This window comes from Maylandia zebra, linkage group LG3 (assembly GCF_041146795.1).
Source record: "Maylandia zebra isolate NMK-2024a linkage group LG3, Mzebra_GT3a, whole genome shotgun sequence".
Taxonomy (NCBI): Eukaryota; Metazoa; Chordata; class Actinopteri; order Cichliformes; family Cichlidae; genus Maylandia; species Maylandia zebra.
The window spans coordinates 4,327,340-4,344,404 of record NC_135169.1 but is presented as its reverse complement, the minus strand read 5'-3'; the positions used below and the strand labels follow the sequence as shown (position 1 = coordinate 4,344,404).

The 17,065-nt window shown below is 44.3% G+C and overlaps 1 protein-coding gene across 1 annotated transcript; it reads right to left on the bottom strand.

Annotated features, from left to right (window-relative positions):
• Nucleotides 1-15,253: 15,253 nt before the first annotated feature.
• LOC143414216 (P2Y purinoceptor 14-like) lies at nt 15,254-16,778 on the bottom strand. The gene is made up of 3 exons (XM_076878112.1): nt 16,692-16,778; nt 16,332-16,591; nt 15,254-16,150 (listed from the first exon to the last, which is right to left on the bottom strand). Exons 1-3 carry the CDS (start codon nt 16,776-16,778, stop codon nt 15,508-15,510), a joined length of 990 nt encoding a protein of 329 aa, XP_076734227.1. The 3' UTR covers nt 15,254-15,507.
• Between the last annotated feature and the right edge of the window lie 287 nt (nt 16,779-17,065).

Sequence of the window (17,065 nt, the reverse complement as noted above, 5' to 3'; positions counted from 1 at the left end):
CCAGGTGACGGCGTGGGGGGACCTGAAGCTGGACGAGGCGACGGCATGGGTGGAGCTGAAGCTGGACCAGGCGACGGCGTGGGTGGAGCTGAAGTTGGACCAGGCGAAGATGATGAAGCTGCGGGGGCTGGACCAGGCGAAGATGATGAGGATGCGGCTGGCGACTGGACGGGCTCCTCGGGCCCTCCAGCTGCTGAACAGGAGGCTGAACTGAGGGTGACTGACATAATGGTTGTGATGACAATGGTGGTGGAGTGGGAGACTGAGCTTCTGGCCGGGCGGCTAACTGAGCTTCTGGCCGGGCGGCTAACTGAGCTTCTGGCCGGGCGGCTAACTGAGCTTCTGGCTGGGCGACTAACTGAGCTTCTGGCCAGGCGGCTAACTGGGCTTCTGGCCGGGCAGCTAACTGAGCTTCTGGCCGGGTGGCTAACTGACCTTCTGGCCGGGCGGCTAACTGAGCTTCCAGTAGATAGTGTTCCTTATTTTCAGCTTTCAGATTAAAAGCCCTGGGTAGTATAACACAGGACTCGGGAGAGGCAGAATGAAAGCAGTCCTTTAAATCCTCAGAGCAGGTGTTAACGGACCTTGGAGTATCTGACAAAGAATTAACCGTTTCTGAATTACTCTTTTCACATTTGAATAACCCAGAGTTAACTGGCATTGAATTACTAGACTCAGGAATAACTGACAGAGTGTTCATGAATGCACGCTCAGATGGAGCAGAAAAAACACTGCATTCCTGACTCACAGAATCTGCCGGTAACTGACGGCCGCGTGGACGTCGCTTTCGCCTGGGAGAAGGGGCAAGAGCGGCAGGGGAAGCTGGGGTGGGTATTCTAATATCCCCTCGGCTTGCTGCCGGCACGTTGGGGTTTTTCCCGGTGGATGAGAGGGTTTGTTCCCTGCGCCTTAGGGTCGGGGAACGGGTCCTGACTGTCATCTGCGCTTATGCGCCGAGTGGCAGTTTGGAGTACCTAGCCTTCTTAGAGTTCCGGGGGGGGGGACTCAATGCTCACGTGGGTAACGACAGTGAGACCTGGAGGGGCGTGATTCGGAGGAACGGCCTCCCTGATCTGAACCCGAGCGGTGCTTTGTTATTGGACTTCTGTGCTAATCACAGTTTGGCCATAACGAACACCCTGTTCGAACATAAGAGTGTCCATAAGTGCACGTGGCACCAGGACGCTCTAGGCCGTAGGTCAATGATCGATTTTGTAATCGTATCACCAGACCTGCGACCGTATGTTCTGGACACTCAGGTAAAGAGAGGGGCTGAGCTGTCAACTGATCACCACCTGGTGGTGAGTTGGATCAGGTGGCGGGGGAGGACGCTGGACGGACCCGGTGCACCTAAACACGTAGTGAGGGTGTGCTGGAAATGTCTAGCAGAGGCCCCAGTTCGCGAGATCTTCAACGCACACCTCCGGCAGAGCTTCAACAGCATTCCGAGGGAGACTGGGGACATTGAGTCCGAATGGACAATGTTCAGCGGCTCCATTGCCGAAGCTGCTGCATTGAGCTGCGGCCGCAAGGTGGTTGGTGCCTGCCAAGGTGATAATCCCCAAACCAAATGGTGGACACCAGAGGTGAAGGGAGCCACCAGGCTGAAGAAGGAGTCCTATTGGGCTTGGTTAGCCTGTGGGACTCCGGAGGCAGCCGACAGGTATTAACAGGCCAAGCGGAATGCGGCTCGGGCAGTGGCTGAAGCAAAAACTCGGGTGTGGGAGGAGTTCTGAGAGGCCATGGAAAAAGACTTTCGGACTGCCTCGAAGAGATTCTGGCAAACCGTCAGGCGTCTCAGGAAGGGAAAGCGGTGCTCTACCTGCACTGTGTATAGTGCTGGCGGAGCGCTGCTGACGTCGACTGAGAAAATTGTCAAGTGGTGGAAGGAATACTTCGAGGACCTCCTTAATCCCACTGACATGTCTTCCGAGGAGGAAGCAGAGTCTGGGGATGAGGGGAATGACCCGCCAATTTCCGGGGGCGAGGTCACTGAGGCAGTTAAACAACTCCTTGGTGGCAGAGCCCCTGGTGTTGATGAGGTCCGCCCCGAGTTCCTGAAGGCTCTGGACGTTGTAGGGCTGTCCTGGTTGACACGCCTCTGCAATGTTGCGTGGAGATCAGGGGCAGTACCTGTGGACTGGCAGACCGGGGTGGTGGTCCCCATCTTTAAGAAAGGGGACCGGAGGGTGTGTTCCAACTACAGGGGGATCACACTCCTCAGCCTCCCTGGGAAAGTCTATGCCAGGGTGCTGGAAAGGAGAGTTCGTCCGCTAGTCGAACCTCGGATACAGGAGGAACAATGCGGTTTTCGTCCTGGTCGCGGAACACTGGACCAGCTCTTAATCCTCTCGAGAATACTTGAGGGTGCATGGGAGTTTGCCCAACCAGTCTACATGTGTTTTGTGGACTTGGAGAAGGCATTCGACCGTGTCCCTCGGGGTATCCTGTGGGAGGTGTTGCGGGAGTATGGGGTGTCTGGCCCATTGCTACAGGCCATTAAATCCCTATACAACCGTTGTAAGAGCTTGGTTCGCAAAGTCGGACTCGTTCCCGGTGGGTGATGGGCTCCGCCAGGGCTGCCCTTTGTCTCCGGTTCTGTTCATAATTTTTATGGACAGGATTTCTAACCCAGGACACGCTGGAGAGATTATGTCTCTCGGCTGGCCTGGGAACGCCTTGGTGTTCCCCCAGATAAGCTGGAGGAGGTGGCTGGGGAGAGGGAGGTCTGGGCCTCTTTGCTTAGGCTGCTGCCCCCGCGACCCGGCCTCGGATAAAGCGGATGAAGATGGATGGATGGATTTTCTTCTGCACTTTACACACTGTTAAAATAAATACAGCTTCCATTAACAGTTACTATTAGTGGTAAAGATCTTATCACCAATGAAGTTTGTTTTGTATGATCTGTTTCCTCAAAGTCACTACACAGTCTCTAATCACTACACACTTTCACTGTGTGCTTTAACATACGAATTAAGGCATGTTGCATAACTTGTTGTTTCTTTTCAGTTGTATCTCTCGGTGCTGTCCACTGATTTTATTGAGCTAACTAAACAGCAAATGGCTGTCATTTCTATTGTCAAAACAAATATTTAACCTACACATCTGAGTCTAAAATAGAAGGTTGGAAAGAAGATACAGCAGTCCCCTTTAAGTCTTCGTCATCACCTGATTGCTATTTCAGTACTTCCCCCTCAGTATTTATGTAGAAAGATGAGCTGTGGCTAGAAACCACAAAGTAGAAACTGCAAAACACTCACTGAAGATAAGATACTGTTATCACTTTGAGACACAAATAGAGACGCTCACTTATTTTCTCTTTGAGCCTCTTTTTGACGGAGGTGTTTATTTTATTTCATGAAACAGGCAGGCAGGAGGAAAGACCTAAATGCACAACTCAAAACACGTGGATGAACTGAAGGAGGCTGTTTTATTGCACAGATTACACAAAAAGCAGTTACAAAACTGAACCAAAATCTAGAAACTGGAAACTAATAACAAAACACTGGGAAACTACGGATGGCGATTTTAGGGAGCACAACAGAAGAAATCGACACAGCATGAGTCTGTGAAGGTTCTCAGTCATCCAGGTCATCGTAGATCAAGGAGCTTGGAAAGAAAAGTGTCTGGACTTCTTTAAGTTGCTTTAAGACGTTTCACCTCTCATCCGAGAAGCTTCTTCAGTTCTAAGTGTCAAATGGTGGCGAGTCCCAGATTAACACCCTGTGGGAGTTTCCCCCCAAAGAGCTCAACTCTTTCTGTACACCGTTATATTTGTGCCACAAAACCAGCCAATCACAGAATTGAATGCGAAAAAATCTGATTGGCTGTTTTGGTCTCCAATCAGCTCGAAATGACGAAATGGAATATCCCAGAATGCATTTCGTCCAAAACCCAAACAAGGCAGTGGCGGAGTTTGAAATATTACTCTTTCTGGGTCACAAAATAAACTTTTAAGATGTTTTCATGCGAAAATGGTGCTGTGTAAACTTCAATTATCTGCTCGATTTATCAAGACATCACATATTATGAACAATGCTGGGCATCCTCTGCACACGGCCATAAACAACCAGAAGAGTCTGTTCAGTGAAAGGTTGCTTCTCCCTAAGACAAGAACTAACAGACTTAAAAACTCCTTTGTCCCACACGCCATCAAACTGTTTAACTCCTCTCTGGAGGGGAGAGGGAGGGGAAACAGGAGGACAAAGGAGGGGGGAACAACTAAGCTGTAGTGCCTCTTCACTTCACTGTGCAATACTTTTGTTAATGGTCAATGGTGCAATAGACCTCAATACCTGAAATGTGCAATTCACTATTTTTATTCCTATTTATCCTATTGATCCCCTTCGTATATTTTATTTATATTTGTCTCTGTATTTATATGTGTGTGTGTGTGTGTGTGTGTGTGTGTGTGTGTGTGTGTGTGTGTGTGTGTGTGTGTGTGTGTGTGTATAATATTCTGTAACTCTGTAACTTCTGTCGGTGCTGTGCTTTTGGAAACCGAATTTCCCAGAGGAACCCACCCGAGGGATTAATAAAGTTTTATCTTATCTTATCTCTTACCTTATCTCTTATCTTATCTTATCTTACATTTGCAAAAGTGCTCTAATGTTTTTGGAGATGCCTGGAACTTTTTACTCTGTGTTTCTCACTTCATAAAGGAATTATTCTTAAAATTAACCATCTAACACAGCAACAATGAGCAGATGAAAAAGACAAAAAATCCCAAATCAATTCACAGGTTGGACTTAGAACCTCTTAGAGATAATCTTCTAAACTGCTCATCTCACAGAAGACAAATCAGGACCCTCACTGGATGTCAAATCTTCATACTAGGGCTATCCAGTCTAGTTGATCTTTAATCATATGATGTTCACCGCCATCTTATCTATCCTCCTTAATGTCCAGCTGCTACTCACTCTCCTCATTTGCTTGTTGGATGTTGGTCCCCCTGAATGCCATTCTCACCTGAGCATGAAAAGTCTTACAGAGGAAAAAGTAAACAAGAGGATCCAGACAGACATTGAAAGTTGCAACCATGGTGGTCACCTCCTGCAGGTAGTACAACACTGGACCTACAGAGCAGCTGCTCCACAGAAAAACTGAGGGTAGTCGAACCAGGTAAAACGGGACAAAACAAACACAGAAGATGCTGACCAGCACCAACATGTTCCTGCGAGACTTCAAGAGCTTCTCGGAGCCAGAGGAGGCCAGCTGCCTCTGCTGTGCCTGCAACACCCTGCGGGAGGTGCTGTAGTAGAAGAAGACCAAGGATATGAAGACCACGAGGAAAGTAACGACACACAAAGCCTGAATGATTTTGAAGGACACAGTGACCAGTGGACTAAAGATGAGAACACAGCGGCTGATACTAGAAGGCAGAGATTTATGAGTGATGAAAAACAGGATAATGAAAATAATTCCTGTAGTCACAAGAAAAGTCCAGGTGATCATCGAGATGATGCGGGCAGTCCGTACTGTCTGCAGGACACGAGTTCGTGAAGGATGAACAATCTTCAGATACCTGAGAAAGAAGAGGAAGGAGGGGAGTAGACAACTTCACTGATCAGTCACAGTGCTGTCACACCTTCAGAAATCATTCATGCTTTCATCAGGAGTGCATGGTTTGCAGTCAACAACACCATCATGAACTGCAGTCTGAAATCAGTAAAAGTTTCTTACCTGTTGGCAGCGATGTACCCCATGAATATGATGCTGGCACACATGTTGAGGTAGAAGGCAGAGGCTCCAAAGCTGCAGTAGAGCTGCCAAATTATTATAGATCCGCTATTATAGTGGCCGATGCGCAGTGGCAGAGAGAGACAGAGCAGAAAGTCGGCAGCTGTCAGGTTTTTCAGGAAGACCTTCAAGCTGCTCGATGCCTGCTGCTGAGCTTGACAACAGTAGAACTTTATGACGAAGCCATTGAGAGGTAGACCCACCTGAACATGACACAGAGATGATGGAAAGAAGACTTTGGTACATGCACCTTCAGACTCAACATGAACAGTTTATGAAAACTTCAACCAGTGTATAACAGAGCACAGTCTGAAGATTTGACACTTACCACAAACAGCAGACTGTAGACCACCATAAAGAAAGTGCTGGCAGATGTGTCGACAGCATCACAGGTCTGGTTGGAAGGTGAAGTCTCATATTTTGGGTCAACCATGCTTCCAGATCTGAAAAATAAACCTACTTCAGAGATCTACCTCTTTGCAACAAACTGTTTATAAATGCTAGTTTAATCTTTGAAAGGATCAACCTTCATGGTCCCTTAGTTCGAGATAAATCAAAGTCAAACCAATTTTAAACATTGTGTTGAGATCAACTACATGTGTCTTTGAGACAGTAATTTTGACCCCCAGTAAGAAACCTTGGAGTCACTCATGATCAGTGTTGGGCAAGTTACTTTTAAAAAGTAATTCATTATAACTGAGTTACAAGATTCTAAAAGTAATTACTTGGAAAGTAACTGACCCTGGGTGAGGGACCAGACAAAGAGCGATTCATAAGACCCTTATGAAAAGGACACCGAGGGAACAGTTTACCCTGCCCGGGATAGGGTTACCGGGGCCTCGCCCTGGAGCCAGGCCCGGGGAGGGTGCCCGAGGGCGAGCGTCTGGTGGCCGGGCCTTAGTCCATGGGATCCGGCCGGGCACAGCCCGAAGAGGAGACATGGGCCCATCCTCCCATAGGCCCACCACCCGCAGGAGGCGCCATAGGGGTCGGGTGCATTGTGTGCCGGGTGGCGGCCAGGAGCGGAGGCCCTGGCGGACTGACCCCCGGCTGCCAAGACTGACCGAAAGAACGAGATCGCGGATACAAGCGGCAGAAATGAGCTTCCTCCGAAGGGTGGCTGGCCTCTCCCTTAGAGATAGGGTGAGAAGTTCGGCCATCCGGGAGGGGCTCAGAGTAGAGCAGCTGCTGCTCCACATCGAAAGGAGCCAGCTGAGGTGGTTCAGGCATCTGACAAGGATGCCCCCTGGGCGCCTCCTGGGTGAGGTGTTCCAGGCATGTCCTGCCTGGAACACCTCACTAGGAGGCCCCGGGGCAGACCCAGGACACGCTGGAGAGATTATATATCTCGGCTGGCCTGGGAACGCCTTGGTGTTCCCCCGGATAAGCTGGAGGAGGTGGCTGGGGAGAGGGAGGTCTGGGCCTCTTTGCTTAGGCTGCTGCCCCCGCGACCCGGCCCCGGACAAAGCGGATGACGATGGATGGATGGATGGATGGATGGAAAGTAACTATTGCATTACTTTAAAAAAAATGTTTAACCCTCTCGGGCCCAGGGTATAATTGGCCATTTTTTAACTACTTTTGATTTTCCCTCCATATTTCACCTTTAAAAACTATTTACTTTGCCTTGTTTGGTATCATTCATTTCAGCACAACCTCACGTGTCTGAATTTACAGTTATGTTTTCATTTTGACATACTGTATTAACACAATTGATCTAAAATCAGACAAAAAACAAAAAAAGTTACAATTTTACTGTAACAACCACAAACATGTTTAATAAATCATATTTCAAAACTTTAAATGCAAAAATAAATTGTCGATTTTAAAATCCTATGCACAAGTTTTGCAAACAACAAAGTTATTTGCATCCATTTACCTTTTACCCCTTTTTAAATAACCATTTCAAACTATTTTAGGAGAACGTAAAGGAGAACATCACAGCCTGATACCTGCAGGTCTGACAGCAGCAGGTGTATCACTCCTGTTTCTACCTGGAGACAGCAGTTGCCTCATTGTTCTGACACACAACACAAAACTACCCACAACACTACACACTAACTAAACAAGACAACACATTAACTACACACCCCAAACACGCTAAATGTCACAAATCTCTCATATCTCAAAACTCGCTCTTTCTCTCGCTCACTCTCTTTCTCCATCACTCCTAAAATGTCCCCCTTTTCCTAAACAACCAAATGTCATGTTGCCATATCATTTTTTGATTGGTCTAAGTGGTGCATTTTTCCACCTACATGTTCCTTCTTTTTTCCTTCAGGCTTAGAGGGATGTTCCCTCTAAGCCTGAAGGAAAACAGAAGGAACACACACATGTAAAGGAAGCACTCAAAACGTGCGGCTATTCTAAATGGGCGTTCTTAAAGTCAGCAAAGAGGCACAGAAAAGAAGACCAGACAACAGCGAGGGAGGATAAGAAGGACAGACGCAACAACATTGTCATCCCCTATGTAGCCGGTGTATCAGAAAAACTCAGGAGAGTTTTCTCCAAGCATGACATCCCGGTGCATTTCAGACCCAGCAAAACGCTCAGACAGAAACTGGTTCACCCGAAAGACAAAACGCCAAAACACAGACTTAACAATGTGGTTTATGCTGTACAGTGCAGCGAGGAATGCCCAGACCTCTACATTGGAGAGACCAAACAGCCACTTCACAAGCGCATGGCACAACACAGAAGAGCCACCTCCACAGGACAAGACTCAGCAGTCCATCTGCATCTTAAGGATAAAGGACACTCTTTCCAGGATGCCAATGTTCACATTTTGGACAGAGAGCCCACTCACATCCTGGGCCATCTGACCTCAGGAATTTACATGATAAGGTGGGGCCAGGTTTCACAATGAACTCACCCGAAACTCTGGCTGATCGGGACCCACACCTTGGCTCAGGCGATTAGAGGATCATCAGGATCATTGTAAGAATTTATTTAATATTACTTTCTAGTATCAGTTGATGTTTGCTGGAGCCACAGCTGTAAAAGCTGCTGGTCATGATATCGGTTTGGTTATCTGGTGAGAAGGAAACATGAAGATGAAACCAGGAGACGTCCTTACTGAATCATCAGAGCTGAACAGGTGATGGAGAAACAGGTTTACCTTTTAGGTGACATGAATGAGTTGAAGGGAAGTTATGAACTGTTTCTGAGAGACAAATAACACCAGGATCCTTTTCTATGTAGCTGACAGCTGGTAACTGTGCAGGGGCGGGTCTAGCAAAGTTTAGCCAAGGGGGGAAGGTGGGGCATTAACAGGGAGAGGGGGGCACAAAGAAATACTTTCTTATTCTCATTTAAAATATCTCGCTTTTATTAAATAATTATCTGAATATTACAACCAAAGGTTTTATCTGACAAAAAATGTATAGAAAACATACATATAACAACAAGACTGTACATCACTGTCACAACAGCATCTGTTTTCATTCAAAGGCTCTATGGCTGTAATACCTGGTGGGCCGGTCCGATTGCCCGGGCCGATTTTGTGTCCCAGTCCAGCCCTGGGCACAACACGCAGTGAATTAATCTGAGAGGGTGCATTAAAAAGTAAATGGCCGCGCCAGCGGTGCACATTGCAAATTAGCTCGCATAGACACATTAGTTGTGCCGCTTCTTAATGACAGTATCTTAGTTAACAACCCCAACTACCAGATTCAACTTATAATTGGCTAAAAATAACTTAGCCTACTGGTAAGAGGGACGTTATTAGCTTTCCACATTCCGACACTTCAAAAGCTTCAGGAGCTGTCCGCTCAGCACAGCATCAGCACCATGGAGATACACGGATACATCCGTAGACTCGAGACACAATGTATTTTTGGGACTTTCAGGTGTATGGACCAATGTTTTATTTTCTGATCAAACCAGAGATCTTTAATAAGCAGCTGGATTTGTCTCACATTAACTGGCTGAGTTAATACCAGTTAATGTAACGTCGAAGCAGCTGGAATCCACAGCTGTGTGTGTTCATGGAGCTGCATTTTCACCTGCTGGACATCACTACCTGACAAGTTTAACTGTCTTCAGAACATTGCAGAGGCCTTATTGACAGGATTTGGCTCTAAATATCTGTGTGAGCAGATTTTCTCTCACATGAGTGTCCTCAGGTAGCCGTCTGAATGCTGGACGCTCGGAGACCTGTGTCTCTGAGTGGGAGACCAGAGATCATATTAGCATGTGTGTCTCTGTATTAACAGACATGCCATATTGGCCCAGTTTATTTTTCTTATCATTGTTGTGAGGAGACCATAAATAGCATTTGTATTTTCTGTTGTACAATCCATTTGCACTTATGGAGTTCTTGTTATGGATAAAAAGTGTCTTTTTTTTTTGTTTCAAAATAGCTGATAACTATTCGCTGATAGCTGCCAACATCTGCGAACAAATATAATTCTATGAAGTGGTTCTATATAGTGTGTAACTGTTAACATAGAGCGTTATTAAATTTAATAATAAAAATAATAATGGATTGCATTTATATAGCACTTTTCAAGGCACTCAAAGCGCTTTACAAATACACTATTCATTCACTCTCACATTCACACACTGGTGGAGGCAAGCTGCAGTTGTAGCCACAGACTGACAGAAGCGAGGCTGCCATATCGCGCCATCGGCCCCTCTGGCCAGCACCAGCAGGCGGTAGGGTAAAGTGTCTTGCCTAAGAACACAACGACCAGGACAAAGAAAATTTATTGCTAATGGAGTCATATGGCACATTGACTTCTGAGGAAATTTTAAATGGCACTCGTCATCAGAAAGGTTGCCTACCCCTGATGAATACATGAGACTGGATTTGAACCCAGAACCTTCTTTTTGTGCAGTGTTAACCCCTGCATGCGGTCCTCCTTCACTATATTCTACATTGCAAACAATCTTTAACTTTTTATTTCTCCATATTTTTCTGAATTAATAATTTGGACTTCTACATCTTGTCTCCTCTCACAGTTGCTCTGAATAAAATGATTTGATTGCTGAGTGACATCATGCGGGATGTGTTACAACACACACAGTCAGTTTGCGTGTTTTTCTGTAAATCTGAGAAACCAGCTGGACTCACCTGTATTTGAAGTATCTCTCTGTACTTTTCTGAGAGCATGAAAAGTGTCTTCAGTCGTTATGTCTTTGTGGTTTTATGGTATCAATTTAAATCAGAAAACACACTGTGACTGCAGCGCTACTATGAACTCTGATGCATTTCCTGTTTGCTATCACTGACATTGGCGCACAGAAAAGTCACACATAGCTTGCTGATTAGTTCCGATAAACAGGTTGTATGCTTTGAAAAGCTATGTAGATGCAATTTTGAATAACCTACTGAGTGTTTTGTTGAGTTCAATTAAATTAATTTCACAACAAAAGTTGTCTAATGATGTTTTCTATGTAATGCACCGTACAGTCTTGCTGCTGAATATAATGCTTAGAAAAAGGTATTTGACGCCTTCCTGATAATATTTTCTGAATATAATGATGTGCTAATCACAGTATATTTTCTAATATATCATCATGTTTGAGCACAAGGTTTTTCATCAGTTCACCTGATGCCAGGACACCATGGGCCTCAGCCAGTAAGACATCTGTCAGCATGTATTCAGATTAACTTAATGCTCACTCACAGAATCCACCTTAATATTTTGTCCTTTCAGTCAAGACTGGTTAAAAGTGGTTTTATTCAGTGTCTGTTGTATCACGAGAATTACAAAAGATTTGAGGATGAAAAATGAACAAGACTCACCTCTGATTTTGTAGCTTTTTGTGAGAAGGAAAAGTTGCTTTAGTCGTTCTCGTGGTGTGATGGTATCACTGTAGATCAGGAAATAAACAATGACCACACTGTTGCTCTCCCCATTGACGTATTTCCTGTTTCTCGTCAATGTTAAACTGTCACAAGTTATTTCCGAGATAGATATGTGTTTGCTACACTTATTCTTTGAACTTTGACTCAGTTACTTTACTAGGTTTCAGGTTTTCATTTGAAAATAAAATAAAAATAATAAAAAATAAATAGAAAAAATAGTAAGAGCAAAATATTAATAAGATGTAGTAAAAGAAAAAAGAGATTTGCAGGCAGCCTTGGGGGGTGGGGGGGTTTGAACAGCCGGTTCCGCTGTCTTAATTCTCCGATAAGCCAGGGCCAAGCCAGCTCAGATCAGCAAGAACCCTGTTATCATGGTTCCGAATAGGTAGATATCTTCACTGTCCTCGATCGACAGTCCCGCCAGGCACACGACCCTCCGTTTCTGCCACCCGTCCATCGTGTATCCGGCAGGGAAAGTCCCTCCAGGGCACTCGGGCTCTCCCAAGCCCAGACTTCTCGTTGAGAAAAGGGTGTCAATAGCATTCAGAGACCAGTTGATCAAATCCATAATTCTCTTTAGGTTTTAAAAACAGACTGTGAGAGTGTATTCCAGGGAATATGTCTGTGAAGGTTCTCAGTCATCCAGGTCATCGTTGTCAAAGGAGCTTGCAAAGAAAAGCGTCTGGACTTCTTTAAGTTACTTGAAGACGTTTCACCTCTCATCCGAGAAGCTTCTTCAGTTCTAAGGTCAAATGGTGGAGATATCTGTAATGGTGGATATCATTACAGGGAAGTTTTTAGGAGTGACACCCGCAACGGAAAGCGGGCGAGAGAAAGACAGAGAGAGAGAGCGAGTTTTCATATGTGAGACATTAGTGACGTTTAGCGTGTTTGGAGGCTGTAGTTAGTGTGTTGTGTAGTTATTGTTTTGTATTGTGTGTCAGTTAGACGGCTGAATTTCACATTTGCTCTAAAAAAGCCGTCAAAGGCAGATTCCAGTGTAAACGCTGTTCCCACATGGAAAACTGGACTGATGCACCTCCTGTTGTCAGACCTGCAGGGTTTAGGCCTGTGGTGTTCTCCTCTGTCTTATACTGAACACAAACTACATTTTTTGGACTGGCACAGATAATTTGTGTGCCTTCTTATTTGATGCAGCACACCTGATTGTTCTGTAAATAGATTTAAATGGTTACATAAAAAACGCCCGAGGCCTTGGCTGCATTTTTAGGTAAATAGTACCATATAACTTTGTTGTTTGCAAAACTTGTGCATAATTTTTAGAAATGTACAATTTCTATTTGCATTTCAAGTTATGAAAATGATTCGTTAAACATGTTTGTGGGTTTTACAGTAAAAAATATAACTTTTTCTACTCGGATATTAAATTTTTTGTCTGAATTTAGATCACCTGTGCAAATATAGTAAACCAAAATGAAAAAATAACTCTCATTTCAGATATTTGAGGTTGTGCTGAAAATAATGATACCAAACAAGGCAAGAAAAAGATATTTTAAAAGTGAAATATTGACGTAAAATAAAAAGTAGTCAAAAACGGCCAATTATACCCTGGACCCCAGAGGGTTAAGCCAAAAAAAAAAAATGAAGCACACACTTATTTTTACATTACATAACACACCTTTTACATATTTGTGGAAAAACTCTAAAGTAGGAAAATGGGTTATAAATGTTTTTTTTGTTTTATTTATTTATAAGCAAAAGGAATTCAGTCATTGTCTTTTGTTTAATTTTCATTATGAACTGTACAAATTACTGCTGAACAGGATAAAAGTTCCTCTTTACATTGAAATTGGGGGAAGGGAGGGAAATGGAAACAGATGGGGAACACAAGCAGTAGACTAGACAGAGGGAAGCAAAACTGAACCCGCTGAGCACAGGGTGCAAAATAAAACAGGAAACACACTGAGCCGCAGACTAAGACACACAGCTTGACACTGGGTTCGTTGAAGAAACAGACATGGATTCACATGACATAGAGGGGAGAAGAGGAATGAAACACAAGGAGGGGAAGCATGGTAACAAAAGAGGGAGACAGAAAGATAGGACACGACTAAGAGCTGAAGGGCAAAGAAGACACACAGATAGAGAGGGAGCGAAGGACACATAGATGAAGACAAAGGCACAAAGGTAACCTAATAAACAAAAGCACATAAACTAGAAATTCGCAAACATACTCAGCAACGTAAAATGCAATACTAAATTGTATCTAAATCTAAAAATATTAAATCATTAAATCATCAATCAATCAATCAGTGTTTATTTATAAAGCACTTTTCATACAAAAAATGTAGCACAAAGTGCTTTACATAGTTAAAAGCAGCCCACCCCACCCTCCAACTCACTCCCCACACTCTCATTAACATAAATGATGTGAATACACACATATCCCCCACCCCCCCCCACACACACACACACACACACACACGCGCACACTTAAAGAGTAAAAATTGGGCTGGGTTCACATGAGCCAAGTGAGGAAACACTATAACAGGGAGCCGTCTGCACCGGGAGCCGGTAACAGACCGCAGCCTCCAGGCTGGGCACACAGCAGGAGGGAGGCCAAGGAGCCCCCCAGCCAGGCTGAGAGGACCCCCAGAGACCCAGCAGCCATGTTCGATCACAGCCCCGGTGCAGAGAGCGCCCTCCGAGGAAACACTGGAGATATGACACAATAGGATATATACAGGGTAAAATGATAAAATAAATAAGAACGGGATACAATATACATATAAATATAAATAGAGTAAGAAGATTAAAAAATGAATAAGAATAAAATCAATAAATATTAGGTAAAGCCTAAATTAATAATAGAATAACAGGATAGAATAAATAAGCATAAAATAAATAAACGTTAGCTGAAAGCTAAATTAAAAAGGTGGGTCTTGAGCCTGTTCTTAAAAACATGTACGTTCTCTGCGGCCCTGAGCTCCTTCGGCAGGCTGTTCCACAGACGAGGACCATACCACTGAAAAGCTGCCTCTCCGTGAGTATGTGTCCTGACTTTAGGGACAATCAAAAGGCCAGTACCAGAGGACCTCAGGGTCCGCGAGGGTTCGTATGATAAAAGCAGATCTGAGAGATAAGAAGGCCCAAGACCATTAAGACATTTAAAAACCAATAAAAGAACTTTAAAATCGATCCTGAAACACACGGGGAGCCAGTGCAGCGATTCTAAAACCGGTGTAATGTGGGCCCGCCCTCTGGTCTTCGTCAGCACACGAGCTGCCGAGTTTTGCAAAAGTTGTAAAGTTGAAATATTCTTCTTAGGAAGACCAGAGAGCAGGGCATTACAGTAATCAATGCGACTGGTTATAAAAGCATGCATCAGCATCTCCGTGTTGGCCCGAGAGAGAATTGGGCGGACTCTGGCTATATTTTTTAGATGATAAAATCCAATTTTGGTTACATGTTTTTAACATGTGGGATAAAACCAAGCTCAGAGTCAAAAATAACACCCAGGTTTTTCACTTGTAGCGAAGGACATAGTGAAAATGCCTCTAATTTAGACAAGAGTTTCTCTCTCTGAGCCTCGCGACCGATGATTAAAACTTCAGTCTTGTCCTGGTTAAGCTGTAAAAAGTTTTCTGCCATCCAAGATCGTATATCTAAAATACAGTTAAAAAGGGCATCCATTGGTCATGTGAGCCAAATCATGTGAGCCAAAGAGCCAGAACCATATGAACAACATTTGAATTTGACCACAGAATGGTTCAGTTCATACTAAATCAGCCTTTGAGCTCATTCCTGAAAACTAGAAACATAAACACTGATGCGTCTCTGTGGAAATGTTTCTGTGTTGATTTTAGCTCTGTTTTGATTTCTGACTTGTGGTTTGCGAGGATAAAGGTCCATGACACTGGTTTTATCAACTTGTAAAACAAAATTGAAATCTAAAATGTACATTTTCACAACTAACTGGTTGAAGTCACTGGTTCTCATGTAATGATGTCCAGCTTGTCCCTCCTGCTCTCATTCTCCTCGTTTCTAGTCGGATGTTTGGCTCTCCAGGTTGCCTTTCTCACCTTGTCCCAAAAAGTCTTACTGAGGAAAAAGTAAACAAGAGGGTCGAGGCAGACGTTGAAAACTGACACCATGGTGGTCACCTCCTTCAGGTAGAACAATACTGGACCTACTGAGTCATCGCTCCACAGAAACGTAAAGGGAAGACGAACCAGGTAAAATGGGACAAAGCAAACACAGAAGATGCTGACCAGCACCAACATGTTTCTGCGAGACTTCACCAGCTTCTCAGAGCCAGAGGAGGCCAGCTGCTTCTGCTGTGCCTCCAGCACTCTGCGGGAGATGCTGTAGTAGAAGAAGACCATGGATATGAAGACTAAGAGGAAGATGAAGGCAGAGAAGGTGTTGATTATTCTGAACAACAGGCTGACTGATGGACTAAACAGGTGAACGCAGCGGCTAGGATTAAAGGTCAGAGGTTCCTGGGAACTGAAAAAAATTATGATATATACAATTGTTGGAGCCAGGAGAAAAACCCAGGTGATGACAGAGATGATTCGTGCAGTCTGCAGTGTCTGCAGCATGTGAGTTCCTGATGGATGGATGATCCTTAGATACCTGGAGAGAGACGAGAAATAGGCAGAATACAACTTCACTAAAGGTGCCTAATCTGAAGAAGTCAGTTAAGTCAAAAGGATACATTCATGCTTTTGTCAGGAGCACAGGGTAGTGGTTAACCACTTAATCTAGTTTTTACATTATCGGTAACTACAGCCTTAAATAAGTAAAGGTTCCTTACCTGTTGGCAGCGATGTACCCCATGAATAATATACTGGCACACATGTTGATGAAGAAGGCAGAAGCTCCAAAGCTGCAGTAAAGCCTACGAATGATGGGAGAGCTGCTGGCATAGTAGGTAATGCGGAGTGGCAGACAGAGGCAGAGCAGGAAGTCAGCAGCTGTCAGGTTCTTCAAGTAGACCATCAAGCTGTTGGATACCTCAGGCCAATCTCGACAAAGATAGACCTTCAATGTAAAGCCATTGAGGAGTAAACCCACCTGAAAATAGACAGAGTGGAAGGAAAAGAAAAGGATTGGTGCATACACCGGCACATAAACCAATTTCTAACAGAGCACAATTGGATAATTTGAAACTTACGAGGAACACCAGACTGTAGACCACCATAAAGTAAGGGTTCATGGATGTATCGTCATCGTCATAGGTCTGGTTCAAAGATGATGTCATGTTTTTGGGGGCAACCATGGATCTGGCACTGAAAATAAATCCAGTTCATTTTTGAAATGATTCACCTCCACAGTCTCTTGGTTTGTTGCGTTAAATAAATGTTGGATTCATTGCCAAGAAGCACTGTTACAACAAAGAAATAGTCAACCAAACACAAATTTATCCACTTATTGTATAAAGTTTATATATAGATATATATATTTATATGTTTTACTTTGCTGTTTTCATTGCCTTAAAGAAATGTGAAGTCATATTGTTTTGTATGTTTTTGTTTCTTTTGACAAGCA